Source organism: Crinia signifera, chromosome 11 (genome assembly GCF_055691185.1).
Source record: "Crinia signifera chromosome 11, ASM5569118v1, whole genome shotgun sequence".
Lineage (NCBI taxonomy): Eukaryota > Metazoa > Chordata > Amphibia > Anura > Myobatrachidae > Crinia > Crinia signifera.
In genome coordinates, this window is record NC_139227.1 from 81439813 (window position 1) to 81460501 (window position 20689).

Sequence of the window (20689 nt, forward strand, 5' to 3'; positions counted from 1 at the left end):
ACTATTTTATCAAACCACTAGCTATTGGGGGTGTTTTTTTTTTCAAATCCGATTTACTAAGGAACAAACCACAAATAAATAATAATAAAAAAAAAAAAATGTTTTACAAAATGCCACATTAGAAATTGTGGTCCTAAATTTTTTGCATAGTAAGAATGCAAATCTAGAACAATATCAGGAGGTAGATCAACACCGGTCAGAAAAAAAACTCCGGAAGGCACGCCAGATGAATAAAAAAAAAAGGCGATTGTGAAATAGGAGATGGCTCAGAACGCATGGTGTCTGAGCTATAATACACATTAATTATGAGTTTCGAATTATACATTGTATAGAACCTAAAAGGAGTTCAATAACATGATCACCAAGGAGAATAGCAAAGTTATTTTCAATACTGCATTGGATGGAACAATTTTGGACACGTTACAGCAGTGGTCGGGGGACCGGGGTAAATATGTAATGGACGCTCGTGCTGCCCAGACACAGCCGGGCATGCATATGAATCTATATGCATGTATGGCTGTGTCTCGGCAGCGTGACCGTCCATTAGTCCCAGGAAGCTTCCAGCTCGGTGGCTCAGGCATGCACAGCCCCACCGGGACGTGGCCGCGCCCGCATAAGCAGTGACCCTGCACCGTTTCATAATCAGTGGCAGTGTGTATTCAGCTCCGGATCTCACTCTGCCTCCCGCTTTCCACTCCGCCATGCAATCCTGAGCCCTCCTGGGCTATATTAAATGTATGTACAATAAAAAAAAATGTTTTTAAATATATATATATATATATATATATATATATATATTTATATATACACACACACACACACACTATATTTAATTTTAGTGTAATAATAATTAATTGATAAATAATATATGATTTCCTTTCTTTCAAATCAAGGGAGTAACGTCAGCATATTTAAATATATTTGGTGGTAAAAGGTAAAAAGTTCCCTGATCCCTGCATTACAGCATCTGGAGTAATAGAAGACAGAATGGTTATGATGTCACTCACATATTGTGTCTGGAAGGTGTGTGAGGTTATTCCCAGACAAATTTAGATCAGTGCATTGCTGCAAATTTCCAACCTCTTCTGGGAGAGTCACCAACTTATTCTCAGACAGGTCAACTTTTTTCAGGTTACTTAGCTGCCCGATACCCGCAGGAAGCTCGGTCAGCTGGTTGGACATTAGTGAGAGGCTCTTTAAACCTTTCAGTTCGCCAATGGCATCTGGGAGTGTTATGAGCTGGTTGCAGCCAAGGTGGAGTGTGGAGAGAGAATGGAGGGCAGTGACGCAAGCTGGCAACTCTGTGAAGCTGTTGAAGCTGAGATCTAAGTGGTCCAGTGAGGAAAGCTGGCCGAGATCTGAGGGTAGAGTGGTCAGAAAACCTCTCGGAAGCTTTCCAATTTCATTCCTTAAATGTCCACCTGGGAAAGTAAATAAAAGCGATATGAAGAGATCATTTGCGAATAGGATAAGGACATAACTTTGTTAATTAAAATAGCAATCAATGAGGTCCTGACACTTGCTAGAATAATATAACTTTAATTAGTTACATTTATTTCTAGCTTCCATAAGAGCAATACATTGTACCAGAATTTTTCTCCCCCTTTTCAAAAACGTCAGTATTTTAGAGCCAGTTATCCCTCATACCAGGTTATGAGAGTTTCAAGTGGTCTCTTGTACACTAATAACACTAAAGCTGGCCATTCACTAGGTGACTTGGTGACTTCTCTGAGGGGAGAAGTCATCTGCGATCCCCTCCCCCCCTCCTCGAGTCACCCTGGACCACATATGATATATTGTATGCGGTTCTTTTGCATTTGCATAGGACCACAGCCAAGCCTGCCTGTGTTCCGACAGATCTCTCCTGCTGGCGGTGTGATTCACAGGCTCCAATGTGATGGGCATCAGACCTTCTGTCAACTACTGTACATGCAATAGATTGCAGCAATCGCATAAAAAATTGCCAAATCGCATGTATCTTGCCCTAGTGCCTTGATGGCTAACCTTGACACTCCAGCTGTTGTTGAACTACACATCCCAGCATGCTCTGCTTCGGTTTTGCTACCTGGCCATGCTAAATCTGGTGCAAAGCATGCTGGGATGTGTAGTTCAACAAGAGCTGGAGTGTCAAGGTTAGCCATCAAGGCCCTAGTGTATGGCCAACTACATGATACTACCTTAATAGTAGCTGTCCGGGTCAAACAGGGACATATTTTTTGTCAAAGCTTTGTCTGGCTCCGTTTTAAGGATGATATACAAAAGAATAATATCATTATTACTCAGCTTCCAGCTACGTGTAGGAAAGAATACAGCGGATTGTTCTTTATGTTGTAGCAACCACACGAAAAAAAAAAAAAATCATACATTATTCTAGAGGTTAGCAAGTACTGTAATAGTGTCATAATCCTCCATTTGCTGCATCAAACATTATAATGACTTGCTCCTATAGGTTTCATTTAAAACAACTTTATGTCATTGATTCAGCGGGAGGAAAAACATTGCATAGAAAACATGGTTGCATTCTTACCCTTCAATACCAATGATTTGAGCTTGCTGAACATGGGCAGGTAAGTCACCACGGATGTTATCATGGCATCGTTGCTGCTAAGTCGGAGATGTTCCACTTCCACTAGGTCACTTCTCTGTTCCTCTGTCACCTGCAGGAACCTCTTGCATCCATCCGGGTAAACATCCAGGATGAGCCTGTTGCCTGCGATACATGGAGTGGAAGAGGCTGGTTCCTCCGAGCCGATTCCCTCCCTCTGGGAGTCCAGAAGATGCTCCATCTCTCATTGTCTGAGCTTGGCAACACGGGCATGTCACAGCTCGCCCGACACCGAAAAGAGATGCCAGTTGCAGAAGGCTGTCAAGAAAGAAAAATGAAAGACAAAAATGATAAAAAAAAAACATCAAAAGAAAAATTACAGCTGTAAAGCGCAATCAGTGATTGTCAATTTACGGTGGTCTGAGCCAGTGATACAAATAAAAAGATTCAGCGAAAAAAAAACACTTCAAGATAGAAAAAATCATACGTTTCTGTATGTTTATTGCCTTTCAAAAATGATGATGAAGCGTGAAATGTGTATGTATATTTCTGCCGCACATGACGTGTACACTTCACATACACAGAAGCAGCCGTCTTACACAGCCCAGTAGTCTTTTATTTCACACATTATTTTTAATTGTCCATTCAGCAATCTCATATTAAACTCCACAACAAAAGGTTTGGCAATTATTAGTACAATGGAGGTCATTTACCAATGAGAGAGCACATATATATATGGTCGACATAGACAGAAGGTTGACACAAGCAAAAGGTCGCCATGGAAATGGTCAACACACAAGTTTTTATGAGGGATTTTGTGTCAAATTGACCCCAAATCAGTAAACCGCATTTGCTGATTGCGGTATACACGTGGATGGTAAGCTATGAGAACATTTTTATTTAAACTCATGTCCACCTGTTCCTGTGTAGACTATTGCCATGTCAACTATTTGACCACATCGACAATATATGCATGTTAACCAAATGACTGTCGACCGGATACCTAATTGCAGACCTTGCCCTTGGCTTTACACAGCTGAGCTTTGGTATGTGACCGGATGGTGTCTTATGGAGGCAAATATTATGGCAGTACCAAACTTGCATATATTTATCAATCTGACCCTACACCTATATTGGTGGTGGCAGAGACCCTGCAGGGCGCTGGCATCGGCAAGTGTTTATATCGGCGGGAAGGCAGCGATGGCGAGGGTAGGTATCGGCAGAAGGGGAAGTGACGGTCATGCTGCAGCTGCAGAATGGTCACCGCCAAACAAGGACTTCCCTGAACATGCAGGACAAGGGAGGGGGTTTGAACGGTGTGAGGGAGGACACAGTATTAACAATATTGAGTGTACACACACTAGACAAACAATATTGCGTAGAAAGCCCTTTCTCAGTGATGTTGTTCACAATATCGCCTAGTGAAGGGGTCCCCGTCTCCAGAATTACCCTACCCAGGCTGAAGGAGTGAACCAGAATATTCCCTATGAGTCCCAGCAAGCCTCCCCTGCATACAGGGACTTGGAGAACCACACGTCCCAGCATGCGTGGCATTAAAGGGCCCACTGGAACTTGTAGTTCCAAAGCAAGACAAATAGTAAAAAATAAAACACATTAAAAATAAAACTTTAGTACACCCAGAGCCCTTGCATACAGATACTTACCTATGTTGAGCATATAGGTAGCTCTCCGTCCATCGTGGTCCGGTCCTGAAGTAATCCATAGGGTTACCTGTGGAAGCAAATTATACTTACATGGCGTAGATCACGTCCTCTTCAGTCCAAGTAGGCTCCAGGGGGACTTGGCAAAAAAATAAAACGACAACACGAACCATGATGGACTTTGGAGGAGCAGCCGGAGGATGTTTGTTTACCTCTGGCGGCTTCTCCTCCCGAATGTCGCTATTGGCCGGCTTGAGTCCTAGCGGCCAATCAGAAGCACATATGTCTGTGATTCTTTGTTAGTACAGGAGTACGATAACTGTGTTCTTTATGCACATGCAGGTGATCTTTATAGTTCTTGACTGCATGTGTCTAAAGAACTGAGCGGGCGATGGTGACGTGCGGGACTGCGCATCGCCATTGCTATAGTGCATACACACGTGTAGATGTGTGCTTAGTTAATCTACACAGATTGCTTAGAAAATAAGGGAAAAAATTGCATGTGGTCCTTTTGCATGCAATATATCGCATGCAATCCCATTCCCCACTGCCGGGAGGCTGCCTGTGCCGGAGGCGACTCTGATCTGATGCGCACAGGACCGCGCATCGGATCAGATGTCAAACACATCAAATTTGGTCACTTTTCATCTTATTTCTCGGCCCGATCCATCATAATTGGGTAAAAAGTGGCCAAATAGGACAAGTATATGGCACGTTTTAGTGTGTACCCAGCTTTAGATGGGTCGTATAACAGCTGCAAATCAATATAACACATCATTGCCACATCGTTCATCATGCATACACACTGTCAGGAACCCCCAGTTCTTCCACTGATTACCAACACATTGGTGTATTCTGCACCGCAGATCAGCCGTTGGCGCGCTCTGCGGTTACTGGCATGATGTCCCTGTGTCACAGGCCCATATGGCTGTCACACCGCGCCCCCCATAATATCCAAGGGACATGGGCACCGCCATGACTCCCAGGATCACCTGACCTCTGGACACTTGTCCACTGATTCCCGCTTATTCGCATGATCCAGGTATTTCCAGATGTACTTCCTGGTTCTGTGTGTGCTGCTGCTGCAAGCTGCAGCCAATCAGCAGCCATATGGGGGGTTATAAGCCAGCCTTCCAGAATGCTCCTTGCCTTGAACAATTTGTCAGTTCACCTGCAAGTTTTCCAGCGACATCTCCCAAGACTCCAGGCTTGCTCCAGAAATCCGGATTCCTGTGTCCTGCTTTACCTGCTTCCCTGGTTATTCCACTGCAGCCAGAGACTTCACTACTTTCCAGGTCTGGTGTGTCCTAGTCTTCTGTGCCCAAACTTCACTACACAGGCTCTGTATACCGTCAGTTCCCAGACTGATTCCTGCTATTGGCTCCTTGGCCGCACTCTGGGACAGGGACTGATGAGAATGTTCAAATATTCTCTGTAAAGCGCTGCGGAATAGGTGTGCGCTATATAAAAACTGTTAATAAATAAATGTGTCCAACATTCATCCGTATCATAACTCTGCATCCTCCTGATTACCACTCCAGACTTTGCGCCACTGCCTTGAGTCACGCCAATTCTCTGTGTCTCCTGTGTATATCTCCAGAGTACACACACACACACGGAACAATGTGTGCCAAATCGTGCATGGCAGGCCGTTCATCTTTCTGCTTGCCAAAGGGATTAGCAAGCTAGATGATTGGATAGTGATCATGCCCACACACTGAAAGTTTTTAAACAAGTGTCCTCCTGATCAGTCAAAAATGGCCATATTTTTTAAAATACCTTACCTTGTGTGCGCAGCTTAAGTCACACCAAAAATAACAAGTGCATAAGGGCACATCTGTACATAAAACATGGAGTTATTAACACAAAGCAAACTTTCCCAAGAAGTTTGCAACTTTAGCGAATGTTTTGATACTTACAAAATGAAGACAGATGAGTGTCAATGACAACCAGGTTTTCACTGAGAAAGTCCTTTGTTCTGGAATGAGAGTGAATCTCACCCCCTGCACATGAATTACCCTACGTCAGAGTCCACATGTTTTCCTAGAAAGATAAAGGTGCAATGAGTATATTGCTGATGTCTGCCCAGGGCTGTGAGCAGGGCTGCAGTCACTTTTTTAAACTTCCTGGTTACATGAGACTCCAGTCAGCGACGACAAAATGGGCCAGGCCTTTGTTCTTAAAGGAGCAGTAACAGACTTTCACCCCTCCCTTCCCTGTGTCACATCATCACAGTGGGACTCACCCCCTCCCTTCCCTATGTAACATCACAGTGATCCTAGTGTACTTCCGTATTCTGTATTATGCAGACCTGTATTTGCAATTATAGAGACACCCATTATAGGCTGACAGAGCAGACTTTGGTCTCCTCGTTATCTGATATGTCATGTTTTTACACTATTCCCAATTTTCAGCTTTGCTGCTATTATATTAGAAGTCAACCAATAAAATAGATGATAAAATTCCCTCAGACTGCAATCCTGGGAACAATAAGTTCTCCAAGCTGCAACTCCGGTCCTAATGGTGACACATCAGCTCTAATTGCTACGTAGTAATTAATATACTTTGTACATATACTTTGCACACTTCCCTTACTAATAAGAATTTTCAAGGGCTAAAGCTTGGTACACACTCGGTGATATATCGTTAACGATATGCATGATTCTGATATAATTAAGGATACATCGCAAACAATGGTCAGTGGGTATGCTCAATATTGTTAATGATGTGCGTTTCCACGCATCATTAACCACACCGCCCCCAATCTTTTGTACATGCAGTTCAATCTGACAATATCGTCAGAGCCTGCATGTACGGAGCGGAGGGTGGGTGACGTCACGGACCAATATCGTGAATAATATCGTTCAGTGTGCACGAATTATATCATTCTCATGTGGCACTGCCGATATTGTTAACTATATCGGCGCCCACTGCAATCACTCATGGTGCATACACACGGTGAGATTTTGGCTATGCGATTTCACTTGAACTCCCCAGGGCCCGGAAAGCAACAATATTGACTATACAAACGGTATGATTTTGTCTATGTTAAGATTTTGACTATACTAGAACACTACATTGTACACAATATAGTCAAAATGGCTTGCCTACAGTCTATTTTATCTTGCAATGCCAATACCTCTGATACATGCAAGCTGTGTACACATGGTGCAATATGTGCTAAGTTTTCTACCTGTACACATACATACCTCCCAACAGTGCCGATTTCAGCGGGACAGTCCCGATTATCAGGGCCTGTCCTGCTGTCCCTCCCGCGGCCAGCAGTGTCCTGCGGTGAGGGGGGGCTGTTGGGAGTCCCCCCTGTCGGCTTTCTAAGCAGCGGGGAATAAACGCTGTGCGCATGCGCACAGCGTCTATTCCCGCAGCCAGCGGGCTGGGGGTATGGCTAGAGGCTCACAGAGCCTCTGGGTCATGCCCCCATAGCGGCAAAATGGGGGCGTGGCCTCGCGAGAGAGCCGCAAGTATAGACCATGCCCCCGGAATTAGGCCACGCCCCCGGAATTTTCGACGTGCCTGCGGCGTGCAGCAGCTTTGTCCCGACTCCTGGACATGAAAAGTTGGGAGGTATGCACATAGGTCCTGATGCTGGTTGACTCAAAAGGCTGCTACATTCGCTACAACCGATCAAGTTTCAAATTTTTTTAAGGTGCCGGGACACGGACCATAGCTCTGCCCCCCCACACCCGGAAGTCCCGCCACCGAGTTTTGATTGACCCACGGCCTATTCAGTCAGATATAATGGATGACCATTGATAGCTACAACAATCAATGGTTATCCAAGTAATATATTACTACTATCGATGGCAGGGTGCAAAATCGCCATCAATGCCAACCATTGATGGTGTCTGCACCAATCCCCATCCCTACTCTGCAACAGCCAAAAACCTTTACTACCCCTCATGCCCACACACCTCTATCACTGCCCTGCCTTCTGTCCCATAACTTCCACCAGTGGGGACCCGCTCACCCTGTGTTTCCCACATTCCCCTATCATGCTTTACCACCCAGCCTCCTGCTCTAATGCACCCTAACTCCCACCCAGTAGGAGGAGACACTGACTCAGGGCCACCGTCCTATACTCCTGTGCTGCCATGCTGGACCCTCACCCACTGGCAGAAGCTGCACAGTGTCCCCCACCCTCCTCTTTAGTCCCCCTTATGCCCACACACCCCTATCACTACCCAGCCTCCTGTTTTCGTCGTGAGCTCCGCCAGTGGGGAGCCGCTGACTCAAAAACACCCTACTATACTATTGCACACACACACACACACCTAAACAACACGCACACACACCCCCCCCCCCCCCCCCACAAATGTCACTGTACCCTCCACACTATCAATGTACATCTTACTCTGTAACCGCTTTTTAATTAAACAAAAGAATACACACCCGGTTCCAAATCATATGCTCTCTATTTAACACATTTCACCTATAACTCAAGTATACAATTCTAACCATATGTCTCACAATACAAACGTTCACAAATTAAGAATGGAAAGAGCGCACCATGAGCCAAATTTTAAACAACATTTTACCATACCTCCCAACTGTCACGATTTTAGCGTCTATTCTCGTATGAAAATGAGGTCGCGGCTAATTAGCATAAGCCGCGCCCTCATTTGCATACGCCCCGCCCCCTTTTCGGGCGCTATTTCCTCCGGCCAGAAGTTGGGAGGTATGATTTTACTAAAAATAAAAGCTCACATACATTAAGGATTTAAATAAACAGCTTGCCAGCCCCAGTGGGAAGGAAACAGCATACAGTATTGAGAAGGACAGTCAAACCAGCGTTTTTTGTTGTTTTTTTTGGGGGGGCACATCCTGTAAACTAAAGTCTCAGTGCATTGCGAATTCACCAATTAACTGATTGTATTATATCGCACTGTATTTGTATAAAGGCATCTCATACATTCCCACTTCATAATGCACCATTTCTCTATCAATACGCCAGCACTCCACTGCCAGCATTAAGGTGCCCATACACGGTACAATTATTGTATGCAATTTGGACTAGATCGCATCGCATCGGTTTTGCAAAGCAATGAGATGCAATCTAGTACAAAAAGTATGTGCAGCACATACTTTTTGAGCTGTGTGATGAGATGATACTTTTTGAGCTGTGTGATGAGATGTGTGCGGGAGCGCGCATCTCATCGCACCCAACAATTGTATATCGTGTATAGGCACCTTTAGAGTAAAGGTACTCATACACAGTACAATTTAACAGGTGCGATGCGCCACATACTCTTTGTACAAAATTGCAACTCATTGCATTGCAAAACCTATAAGATGCGATCTAGTCCAAATTGTATACAATAATTGTACCGTGTATGGGCACCTTAAAAGTAGATCTTCCAATGGTAAAAGTGAAGCGGGTGAGGTATCGAGAGAGGAGGGTCAGTAGAAATGTATAGAATTTGATAGGTTTCTATGGGCAACATCAGCTACTTTCATATTTAGAAGCGCTAGTAGATTTACCCCTGAAAGTCAGCATGTGCCCAAGCACTGGCTGTATGACCTGTGAATATGTACCTTTGTAGCATCAACAAAATGTCATCTATGCTACTGATCATCATGCTTTGTCCTTTTTTTTTTCAGATTCTAGTTATAACTGTAATACATTATAGATACACTGACACTCATTGCAAAGGGCAGAAGCGCCACTGCACTTGTCCTCTTTATAAAGCATTCCTCACAATACAATACGTGTTTGTCCTGGCTGGACCTGGAGTAGCAATATGGCGGCAGCACGCTATTGGCTAATCGCTAACGGTACATACAGCAGGAGGTGTAGCAAGATGGCGCACTACGCCCATGATGCCGTGCGCAACCCCGGGAAGAACTTCCTATTCCTACGTATAAGTACTTCCTCCGAGCGCTGCCTCCCTCTTTTCCCCCGGCCCTGTGTAGAGGAAGCACGCGTTCAGCAGGCTCTCCCCCCGGAGCGGTACATAGCGCGTTATAAAGTAAGTTGGCGGCGGATGGAGACAGGCTGGCACTGGGAAGGCCGCATGCGGTTTGCTGTGCGCTATATATGGGGCGGCTGCTCGGCTCACTGCTCTGTACATACCGCCCGCGTGCTGCGGCCGCCCTGATCATGGCTTCTCTGCGGACACACATGCCCATGCTTCCATGACCCAAATACGCGCAGCATGTGATGTCCTGGTGACATCTGTCCCTGCTGTCACCACGCCGCCGTGCTCCTGCCCGCTGATCTGCTTGCCATGGTGCAGGTGTACGGCAGTCCCCTATAGCAACTCGACCTAACGTTTATGTAGATCCCTTTTCTATGCCACACGGTTCTACGATTCATTGTCCCAAATATGTCACACTGATCTTTTCTAAGATGATGCAACACTGAATTGCCTGATCGTTTCATGGCACATTGTACTGACCCAATGTGATATATTAGCATGATACAGCAACGCAAATTGTTGGCCAACCTCTGAAAATGTTTTTTTTTTTTCGAGGGTATGGGTAAAATCCGGAATCGGATAAGACACCGGAATGCCGGACTGGACATCAAACTCTGCATTCCAGAGCTTGTAGTATCCGGTCCGGGGGTGTCCTGTCCGGGGGTGCTCCATCTGATGGGGCTGCTCTCGCACCTGTCACCTGGGAGAGGAGAGGGGGGAGAATACAGCCTCACCGCATGGTCCGGGGGTGTAATAAAAACTGGAACGTTCCAGACCACACGGGGAGGCTGTAATCTCCCCTTCCCCATGTCCCTGGTGTGAGCAATCACAGGTATCCCCCCGGACAAGACACCACCCGCATGGGACACCCCTCGGACCAGACACTATAAGCTCCGGAATGCAGAGTTTGATGTCTGGTCCGGCGTTCCGGTGTCTTATCCGGGTCCGGTTTTTACTTAGTCCCTTTTTTCGAGGTTTGGCACAAATACACCAAGCTCCGGAATGTGAGCCATTACTGTGCTTGTATGCCTATGGGCTACTTTCTTCTTACTGAGAAGCATCCAATTTGATCCCTATCTGCACAACCCGCTGTGTGTGTGTGTATATAATAAAATGTCTGCACAAATGGACTCCCTGGTCCAAAATCTGGTATTCCACACGCCACCACTTCAAGAGATCGGTCCTTTGAGAATATTCATACATATGCATTTGATAAGTGGCATAATGCAACATGTCATGTATCCCATCCTATGTCACTCTAGTGCCCACAGTTCAGTGCCACATTAGTGCCCCAATTTAATACAACATACTATAGTGCCTCCAGTTCATGTGTCATATTAGCGCAATCAGTTCCTATTCTGTAAAGTGACTGGGCCAGATGTATCAAGCTTCAAAAAGTGATAGTGGAGTGATCCACCTCCTCCTCCTACCTGTCCTCTTCAAACCCAACTTGTAACATGGCAGAAGCTGATTTGATTTTTATCACTGCATTTATCATATCTGATGCTTATTACATCCGACCCTGCATCTTCTAGTTCCTATTCCTAATTAGTGCCCTTATGTGCCTATTCCATCCGGGATTCTTACTGTCAACACCGGCCGTTTTTCATGTGATTCTACAGTAACTCGAGAGTCGGAATTCAATGTTCAGTGTTGGAAAGTCTGTGGATCTGTGAAAAATGCCTGTGAATTTGAAAATCCATGACCGTTTCCATCAAAACAGATACAACTAAAAAAAATGTTCTGACAGCCTAAATGTTAACAGAAATCAATAGGCGAGTGGTGATATTTTCCTAGTTGGGAAATATTGGCACGGATTGAGTACCCTCTTATACCTCTTCACAGGATTACGTTACAGCAGGGGTGGAGAATCTTTTTTGTGCCAAGGGCCATTTGTATGGGCAAAAAAAACCTTCGGGGGCCATATGTAAAAATTTCTCTTACAAATTCCCCTGCTGCAGCTATCCCACGCTTCGGCGGCTGCCGCTGAATAGGACTGACCATCTCCGGCTGCTGTTGATTAAGAGGAATCTCGCGAGAACTACCGACCTCTCATGAGAATTCCTCTGTACTTGACTCCCGGGTGGGGTGGTCCCACCCCTGCTTTACAGTATGAAATCCACTACATACATTATACTGCACCTAAAGCTAGTTAACTGGGGTTTAACATTTTTATATGTATTAGCTGTGCACTTATCGTATCGTGCACTAGGGGCAGCCCACCGCTTAATTCTTGGTGACACTGTCACCTTGATGCCTCCCTTTATATTTGCGGGGTGAGGAATGTATGACTGTCAGGCATACATCGCCTGTTAAGCCACTCTGTCTGTTTCGCCAGCTCTGTGCCAGCATTGTCCTATCCTTTCAGCAGCGACAACTCTGACCCTGCTGCTGGCTGCAGATGAGATCTAGCAATATCTTGTGCATGCCCAGTGGGGAGGGGGTGCCAATAAGGAGATAATTATATATGTATTATGCCCTTTCTTATGATATACTGCACAATAGGATTTGTGAGGAAAAATTTCCAAGTTCAAACTGGAATTTTGAATGCTGATTCAAAGTGTCAACATAGTTTAAAAAGTTTGGTACTTATATGTTGGATGCCCACTAAGCTATTTGCTTCGTTTTCCACCTCCCCTCGCGAGGGGCTCGTTGCGCTCGCCACACTATATAAAATCAACTCCATGCCGACATGGATAGTGGGGGTATGAGCGTACTAACTATAGTGGGCGCCGTACTAACCTATAAGTACCAAAAGTTCAATGAAATAGTCTATACTAATGTTAGATTTGTGTCAACATGTGGAAGGATAATGGGGTTATAGTTAAAAATTTGTAAACAGGAGTATACACCACTTTGCCAATATCTACATGTGACCATACATAATAGTTATTAGGCAGTTCTGTGGACTTGATAGACAGCTGTGTCCTGGGTCCATTAATCTCGACCCCATAGCAATTGCACAGACTATCTCTACACTTGTGGGCTGCCATAAGGTGATCTGCATGATAACTGTAAAGGTGCATACCCACTGTACAATTTTTTTTGACCAATTTCGTTGAAAGACATTTCCCTTGAACCCAGTGTCTTGGACGAAAGATGTTGATGAAGGATATTGACGACAGACAAAAGATCTAGCTACAGTTTATAGGCTCTTTAAATTGAGCTGCATGCACAGTTGACTAACAACCTTGATGAACTGGCGGGTAAGCCCATCATCATTCGTTGTTCATTGCAAACGCACTGAATGATATTTTGACAAAGTTCATTCAGAATGGCTGAAATTAACAACATTGGTCAAAAATTTTTTACAGAGCTAATCCACTTCTAAATAGCTTTTGGTATAGTTTAGAAACTGGGTACTATAAAAGTGAACCTGAAGCGTGGCGAGCCCGCAAGGGGCGGCGGTACGCGTCCTACGACCTTTTCATACCCCCACTATCCACGTCGGCGTGGAGTTGAGAATAGAATAGTGCAGCGAGCCCCGAAGCCTGGCGAGCGGACGCGGATACCTTCACAGGTAAACGCGTCCCATCGCGGGCTTCACAGGTAACCGCGGGGCTCGCTGCGCTCGCCACACTATTCTATTCTCAACTCCACGCCGACGTGGATAGTGGGGGTATGAAAAGGTCGTAGGACGCGTACCGCCGCCCCTCGCGGGCTCGCTGCGCTCGCCACGCTTCGGGTTCACGTTTATAGTGGGGGGGGTGGTGTGGGGGTGCATTTAACATTGTAAGCACCCATTTGGGTGCTTAACATTGTATAAGCACCCATTAGGGTGCTTATACAATGTTTAATCGCATCGTATGGCATTGTATGCCATGTACAATGGCATACAATTTCAAAATTGTATGCCATCGTGCACTATCGTACGATATCGCATCGCATACCATCGTATGCGTTATGGTATGCGATGGGCGCCGCCAAAATACACAAGTACCAGAAACTGAACTATTCTTGGTATGTTACATTGTCCTTGTGCACCAGTCTTGCATACCTAATTGTGTAAAATTGTCACCTGTAACATGTGCCAAATTTTGGTGCTCCCAGTGTTTCAGATTTGTTTACCTTTTACCATATTTACTCAAAGTAGTATCCTTGTTTTCTCATTGGGTATGAGCCCTAATTTATAGTAGTATAAAACAAGAATGTGGCAATGTGTTTACATAACACAATCTTCTGATTGTGCAATACAGATTCATACATATGTACTTTGTAATGGTTACTAAGATGAGCACTTTAGTATACACTGCTTATACAATATGTATGTGTTGCATGTCCCTGTATGCACTTTGGGTAAACCCTTCTCTAATTTCTCTGAGCTATTATGCCAGAGTAAAAAAAAATCCTGGGAATTACAATTCTGTAGAATCTACAGTGGTTGTAAAGGTAGAAGCCACCACTATATATTAAGTGAAGTCTTTATAGCTATATTGAAAGGGTAATATGTATGGAATTAATCCACTGTGATAGGGTTATTGTCTTTTGAAGTTGTAATTTTAAGAGACCATTAAAATTGTTCTCCACTCTTCCATACAGGATGCGTAACATAGCTGCATATCTCCTAGCCGTCTTAGGCGGCAATGATAACCCTTCCATTGGTGATCTGAAGAAGATCCTGGAGAGTGTGGGCATCGAGTTGGACAAGGAGCGCGCTGAGAAGGTATTTGCATATGTCCTGCTGTGTTCAAGTTCTTTTTATTGTTAGATATTGACACTAGAACATACTTGCCCATAATCTCACATGGAATAGAGTAGGCCAGGGGTGGCCAAACCTGTCCATAAAATCTACCAACTGTTCATGTATATCAGGCAACCTGTGGATCTATAGTAGGAATGATGCAGCAGGTTTGAAAATGTGACAGTTAGTAATGACTACAGCTGTGCACCAGCTTGGTGATTTGGAAAACATCGACCGTTGATAGATCTTGAGGACTGGTTTGACCAGCCCTGGAGTAGGTATAGATGCCCTTTGTAATAAGTTTGCCATTGAGAGATATCTATCGATCGTTACATTTAAAACTTTAAATTGGTGGAATCTAATTATTCTCCATTGTTGCTTTAACTGTAAGTGGATGTTGATGAATCTCTACAAATTGCTTCAGCATAGCCACAATTTATGTCTAATACTCTGCTATATTACTTATTTCCCTTTTTGTAGGTTATCAGTGAGCTGAAGGGCAAGAAAATAGAGGATGTGATCGCTCAGGGTAAGATGGCGTGGAAAGATTTCTGATTGCTGATGCACAAACAAATGCCAGTAAGGCAGTGACCCTCACATAGCAACCACTAACAAAAAGTGCTTGCTTATATGGCCTCCTAATCTCTGGTACCTCATAGGTAATTCAAGTGATTTGTTTGTCCTCTGCAGTACAGGTGCTGTAGAAGGAAATATTTAAGCAGCAGTCAGCTGAGAACACAAATTGGGGTCCATGTATAAGTGTCAGTCTTAATATCAATTACCAGAACAATGTCCATGTCCGTACCAAAAACACATCCATTATATACAGTGGTCATAGCCTCCAGGGAAGTCTAAAAGTAGCTGTATGTGGAAGACCCAGGTAGGCTTCCTTCTTAGAGAACATGCCTGTTAAGCGGTGTCCACCTAAATAAGTTGCATTAAACACCCAGTATCGAAGAGTACTTATCCTCCTGCACAAAGGTCCATCCTAATACCTACTGGTTATCTTGTACCTGCTGGGTTTCGCTTGTGGACCAGATTAAATAAGAGAAGCCTTTTAACAACGATGAGTTTTATCACTCTTACTCATGGTACGGTTTCTCTTGACAAACACTTGTGTGCCAGGGATATGGTAATGCTAACTGGAAAAACCTTTCCATTAGTGCTGCACAGCTTTATCTAGAATTGAAATGTGCCACATGTTGAGCTGGCATTTGGGCTGTTTATAACTTGCTGAGGGCCAGATGCACTAAGCTTCAAAAGGGATAAAATGGTGAGTGATCAACAACCAGCCAATCAGCTCCTGTCTGACACTTTTCAAACAGTCTGTGACATGGCAGGTAGGAGCCGATTGGTTGTTTATCACTTTCCATTTTATCACTTTTGAAGCTTAGTGCATCTGACCCTTAGTGAGGTAAAATGGGGTGGGTTGCCTAGGCAACACTATTGGGCGCTTAGAGGGGTGAATGGCGAAGCAGCTACTTTGAGGGAGGGAGGAGTCCCTCAAACAACAAAAGTAGTGCTGAGTGAGGTAAGGTTAATACCATGGGTGAACACTTCCAGAAAGGTGTCATACTGCGGCACATATATTTTAGATTTTCTTCCGCAATAAATACATTTTGTTGTGTGGAGAAGCAGTGTGTTTGTTTTTTCTTAGTATATGAAACAGTGTACGCAGCACAATTCAGATGTGTTATGAGAAATATTGGCACGGTTGAACAGTGTACCACATTTCCTATGGGCATTTCGCCGGGGGAAGCTACTGGCTAACTAAGACGGTTCAGCTCAGGACGCGAAAGTGACCTTGTTTGGCACGGTTGAACAGTGTACCACATTTCCTATGGGCATTTCGCCTGGGGAAACAAGGGGGAAGCTACTGGCTAACTAAGACGGGTTCAGCTCAGGATGCGAAAGTGACCTTGTTTTTAAGGCTATGTCCTTACTGCAGTTAATACAAAGCACTCTGCAAATGTTTCTGATGGCAGTTCTGTGAGCTGGCCACTAGTAACATCTAATGGGGCAAACACTATTTCTAAGCGATCTGGCTAGTGTAAGCTTACATTTTGTTGTATAAAGCATAAGTAAAGGATTTATCACTTTGGAATTATCTCTCAAAGGTTTTTCCACTTTCAAAACTGTCAACCTCCCTCCTAAGGTCCCCTATTTATCTTCCTATCAGTCTCCACAGGTTCAGTGCAAACTGATACCTCTATCAAGCTGTACAATGACTGGATTATTTACATAGCGCCATCATTCCTCAGTTTGGGGCAAACATGACCTGATAGACCAGGGCTGGGCAACACCGGCCCTCCAGATGTTGATGAACTACACATCCCAGCATGCCTTGCATCAGTTTCAGCATGGCCACATAGCAAAACTAATGCAAAGCATCCTGGGATGTGTAGTTCACTAACATCTGGAGGGCCGGTGTTGCCCAGCCCTGTGATAGACAGAGCTCCATGTTCCTAAGCATACAATCAATAGTAAAGAAATATTTTACACTGTAGGATAAGTGCTACAAATTCCATATTGGTCCATCCTATTTGCAGAGGTAAAATGTTCTTGGTGTGCTGTAAAATCCAGTAGCAGCAATGTTGTTCTAGTCAGACAGTTGTGAGTATAGAAAAATAACATGTTAGTTTTGTGTGAGCAGAATTGAGCAAAGGTATTTGGATGAGTAATCTTGCCTGAAGAGGTGAGTAATCAGGGTATAGTTGGGAGGCTGGAGCAAAGTCGTTTTAGGGAGGATCTATGGTGGATTGGGTGCAGCTTGGTAAAAGTTCTGAAAATGGGAGCATGTAATGAGTTTGGATGAGACGGGTCTTTGAGTCACGTCGGGAGATGTTTGAGATAAGGAAAGTGGTTTATTTCGGTGTCGTCCTGTTGATGGTCATTTTTAATGAAATTGGTAAAATGTTGGACACTAATGTACAGGCTGGCAGAGTAGCAGAAAAGCATTTTTATCGGAAAATCGTTCTAGTCCCTGCCTGTAAAATAAATGTTAGGGTGAAAGGCTGTTTGGAAGACTGGGTAAGGGATTATTGCAGAAATTTAATGTATGAATTACATGTGTATTCATTGTGTTTATTCAATAAATGTGCCCAATTAAATGTGGGGAGCGAAGGGTGGTTCTAAATCTATGATGACAACCAGGTGGAGAGCTTGAGATGAGTTTATTATGACACCAGAAATGTTCAGTCAGTAACTTATGTTGGTTGCAAATATGAACTTTGTCCTTGAAAGATGGAGTGTGAGGTGGCTAGATGGAGTGTGAGGTGGCTTGATGGAGAAAGACCTATTCAGTAATGTGGTCCAGCACACATGGCTTCTGTGTTATGATCGGCACATGCAGTGGAACTGGACGTTTGGTTTGGGGGTTACAATTGCCCTTTCATGGGAATTGAATTGAAAGAATCCGGTGTACATTTTTAGGGTTAAGTCATAATGAGAGTTTACAAAAAGTGGGAAAGGGGACAGCTGTACGTTCTGCATATTTGCTCGGAATGTCAGTAACTTATTTCTTTAATATTATGTGTATATATTTGTAAGACTAGCAAATGCACTTGTGTAGTGATTTGCTTTCTAAAAATACAGTATGCTGCAGCTCACCTACGCACGTCTTGTGAGTGTGTGTAAGCCTCGGTGATAAATATTACTAGTTGGCATTCACCCATTTAAGTTCTAGGTAAAAGGACCAAAACCTCCCAGTCCACCCCCTAGTAGCATTTCGTGGGAAGCAAATGTTTCTGAGAAGTGTCACATGGGGATTAGTGTTCTTGTAGCTGCAGATGCTGTTCCTTGACCCTTATTTATAGCAAAGGAACGACTAGATAGTCACACAACACACATGTCCACTTTGAGCACCTCGCCTTACAAAGCTTGTATAATTGTTACCTGTTCTTGCTTACAGCATCAAAAGAAATCCCAATACCACAGCAGTTCTGTAATGTTCTTTACTGGTCCCCCAATACGAAAGGCGGTGCCTTAGCTGAGGGACCCTTCTATCCATGGGGTGGTTGATGCATTGTGGGCGGGGGTATTATAATGGGCATGCATCTAACCTGTTCAGTAGCTTTTAGTGAAGTAGAAGTTGGACACTGGAGCCTCAGTTCATGTACATTGAGGACGGTAGGCATTTTGGGCATGCTTTTCCCAGTTTTGTGAAGTAAAAGGCTTTATCTCATCAGGTAACAGCAAGCTGGCGTGTATGCCTTCTGGAGGAGCTGTGGCTGCTGCCGCCTCTGCCGGACCCGCTGCCGCTGCAGCACCCGCTGCTAAAGGTAACTTTTTATATATGCAGACATAAGACATTATAAAGGAATAATATTTAGTATGGGGCAAATGTATGAAGCCCCTGACCTTTAACGTGTTGTCATAGCGAGCTATGGTGATGAAATGTGCATAGCACTTCAGGTGTACACACTTTATGCTCCTTGAGTGATATCATTATTAGTGTTTTTCCTTTGAACTCCCGGTCAATGACCATGCAACATCTGAGATTTTTGTCTTCAGTTTAAGTTATTTACAGTTTCTTATACAGCGCAGCAGATTCAGTTGCGTTTAATAACCCATACGGTAGCAGGGGGTTTATTAAGATGGCTGCATTGGATTATACAACTTATTGCCACTAGAGGGTATGTGCAACAGTAATGCTAGGTACGCACAACATAATGGTCGGCATTCAATGCGGTGACCTTTGCCGTTTAACACCCATGCTGGCCGCTCACCATATTCAAAACCTCGCTGTCCAAAAATGGCGAGGATTCCCCTCAACAGCGAGGTTCATGACTAATGCCGGGAGCCTCGCTGTTTTGGTGGCTGCACAACCTGTTTCCACTATGCAGTAAAAACCCAGCGAGGTGGAAAGGCGTGTGCAGGGGTGTCAGTTGGATACTGACCGTTAGAGCTGTGACAGCTTGCTAAAAACATTGGGGTCTATTCAATGTGTATCCCCAGTGACATTGCTGCAGGGGTGGCATAGCCAAGTGCATACAAGTGTGTACCCAGCTTAACAGTGTATATTGACTAATCTTCACAAAGATTTGTGATCTGTACACTAGCTACTCTAGTGGTAGAGCTTGTGTCCCCTGCCATATTACTTAATTTTAGTAGTATCCATGTTCACACATACCATACAACATAAATACATTGAATTATTATGGAACATTTGGTAGAGCTTGTGTCCCCTGCCATATTACTTAGTTTTAGTAGTATCCATGTTCACACCATACAACATAAATATATTGAATTATTATGGAACATTTAAGTGTTTTTATATATAATTGCTGTAATTAAAAAAATACTTGGCCTATGGAATTTATTAAAACTACTTCTTTCATAAAGATGTAACACATAACTTGCCTGGATAATTTGACAAAATCTAGACCTTGGCTCACCCTCAAGGATAAACAATGTAACAACTGTTTGTTTTTCAGCTGAAGAGAAAAAGGAAGAGAAGGAAGAGTCTGAAGTATCAGATGAGGACATGGGATTCGGCCTTTTCGATTAGAATTTGTGGCAAATAAAATATCTTTAATAAACCTTGGTTGTCCTGAATCCAAACTTTTCATAAATGAGTACTAATAGGGGATAAGTAATCACTAGCTCAGTAAATTACCCACTGGAGACATTTAGGAGGCCATTCAGTTAGAGGTTATGGCATTGATATACTGGAGAAATGGTCATAACACCTTTCATAGTGGTAGCCAGGGAAATGTGTGATGTTGGGTACCAGAATGATCAGTGCTGTGTACACTGTCACACACTGAGGGTACATTGCTTAGTTTTCTGCTGCCCGTTACCACTGAATAAAGGTGCATACACACTAGGTGTATGCCGAGCGTTGATGTGGAAATTGCTGGCTGAT

The 20689-nt window shown here is 44.0% G+C and overlaps 2 protein-coding genes, 1 long non-coding RNA gene and 1 other non-coding gene across 8 annotated transcripts in view; 3 read left to right on the plus strand and 1 right to left on the minus strand.

The window, feature by feature from the left end:
* LOC146046185 (uncharacterized) overlaps positions 1–2991 on the plus strand; it is a 74106-nt gene extending 71115 nt beyond the window's left edge. The window contains exons 3-4 of the long non-coding RNA XR_014465779.1: positions 2485–2567; positions 2664–2991. This is a non-coding gene — a long non-coding RNA (uncharacterized LOC146046185). The remainder of the gene's footprint in view (positions 1–2484; positions 2568–2663) is intronic.
* PIDD1 (p53-induced death domain protein 1) overlaps positions 1–20689 on the minus strand; it is a 55569-nt gene that overhangs the window by 28672 nt on the left and 6208 nt on the right. For 2 of the 5 annotated variants that reach the window (XM_083165400.1, XM_083165399.1), the window contains exons 2-4: positions 6126–6249; positions 2528–2863; positions 1008–1421 (exon numbers count right to left, since the gene is read on the minus strand). In XM_083165400.1, coding sequence (XP_083021526.1) covers positions 1008–1421; positions 2528–2786 — 673 coding nt within the window. In that variant the 5' untranslated portion in view covers positions 2787–2863; positions 6126–6249. Of the gene's footprint in view, positions 1–1007; positions 1422–2527; positions 2864–6125; positions 6250–9759; positions 9959–20689 lie in introns of those variants that run through there. The other 3 variants (XM_083165397.1, XM_083165398.1, XM_083165401.1) reach the window with 3 other exon arrangements.
* On the plus strand, positions 10041–20364 carry RPLP2 (ribosomal protein lateral stalk subunit P2). Its single transcript, XM_083165403.1, has 5 exons — positions 10041–10193; positions 14682–14805; positions 15304–15352; positions 19011–19103; positions 20259–20364. Exons 2-5 carry the CDS (start codon positions 14683–14685, stop codon positions 20330–20332), a joined length of 339 nt encoding a protein of 112 aa, XP_083021529.1. The 5' UTR covers positions 10041–10193; position 14682; the 3' UTR covers positions 20333–20364.
* LOC146046546 (small nucleolar RNA SNORA52) lies at positions 15803–15935 on the plus strand. Its single transcript, XR_014465942.1, has one exon. It is a non-coding gene; the product is annotated as a small nucleolar RNA SNORA52 (small nucleolar RNA).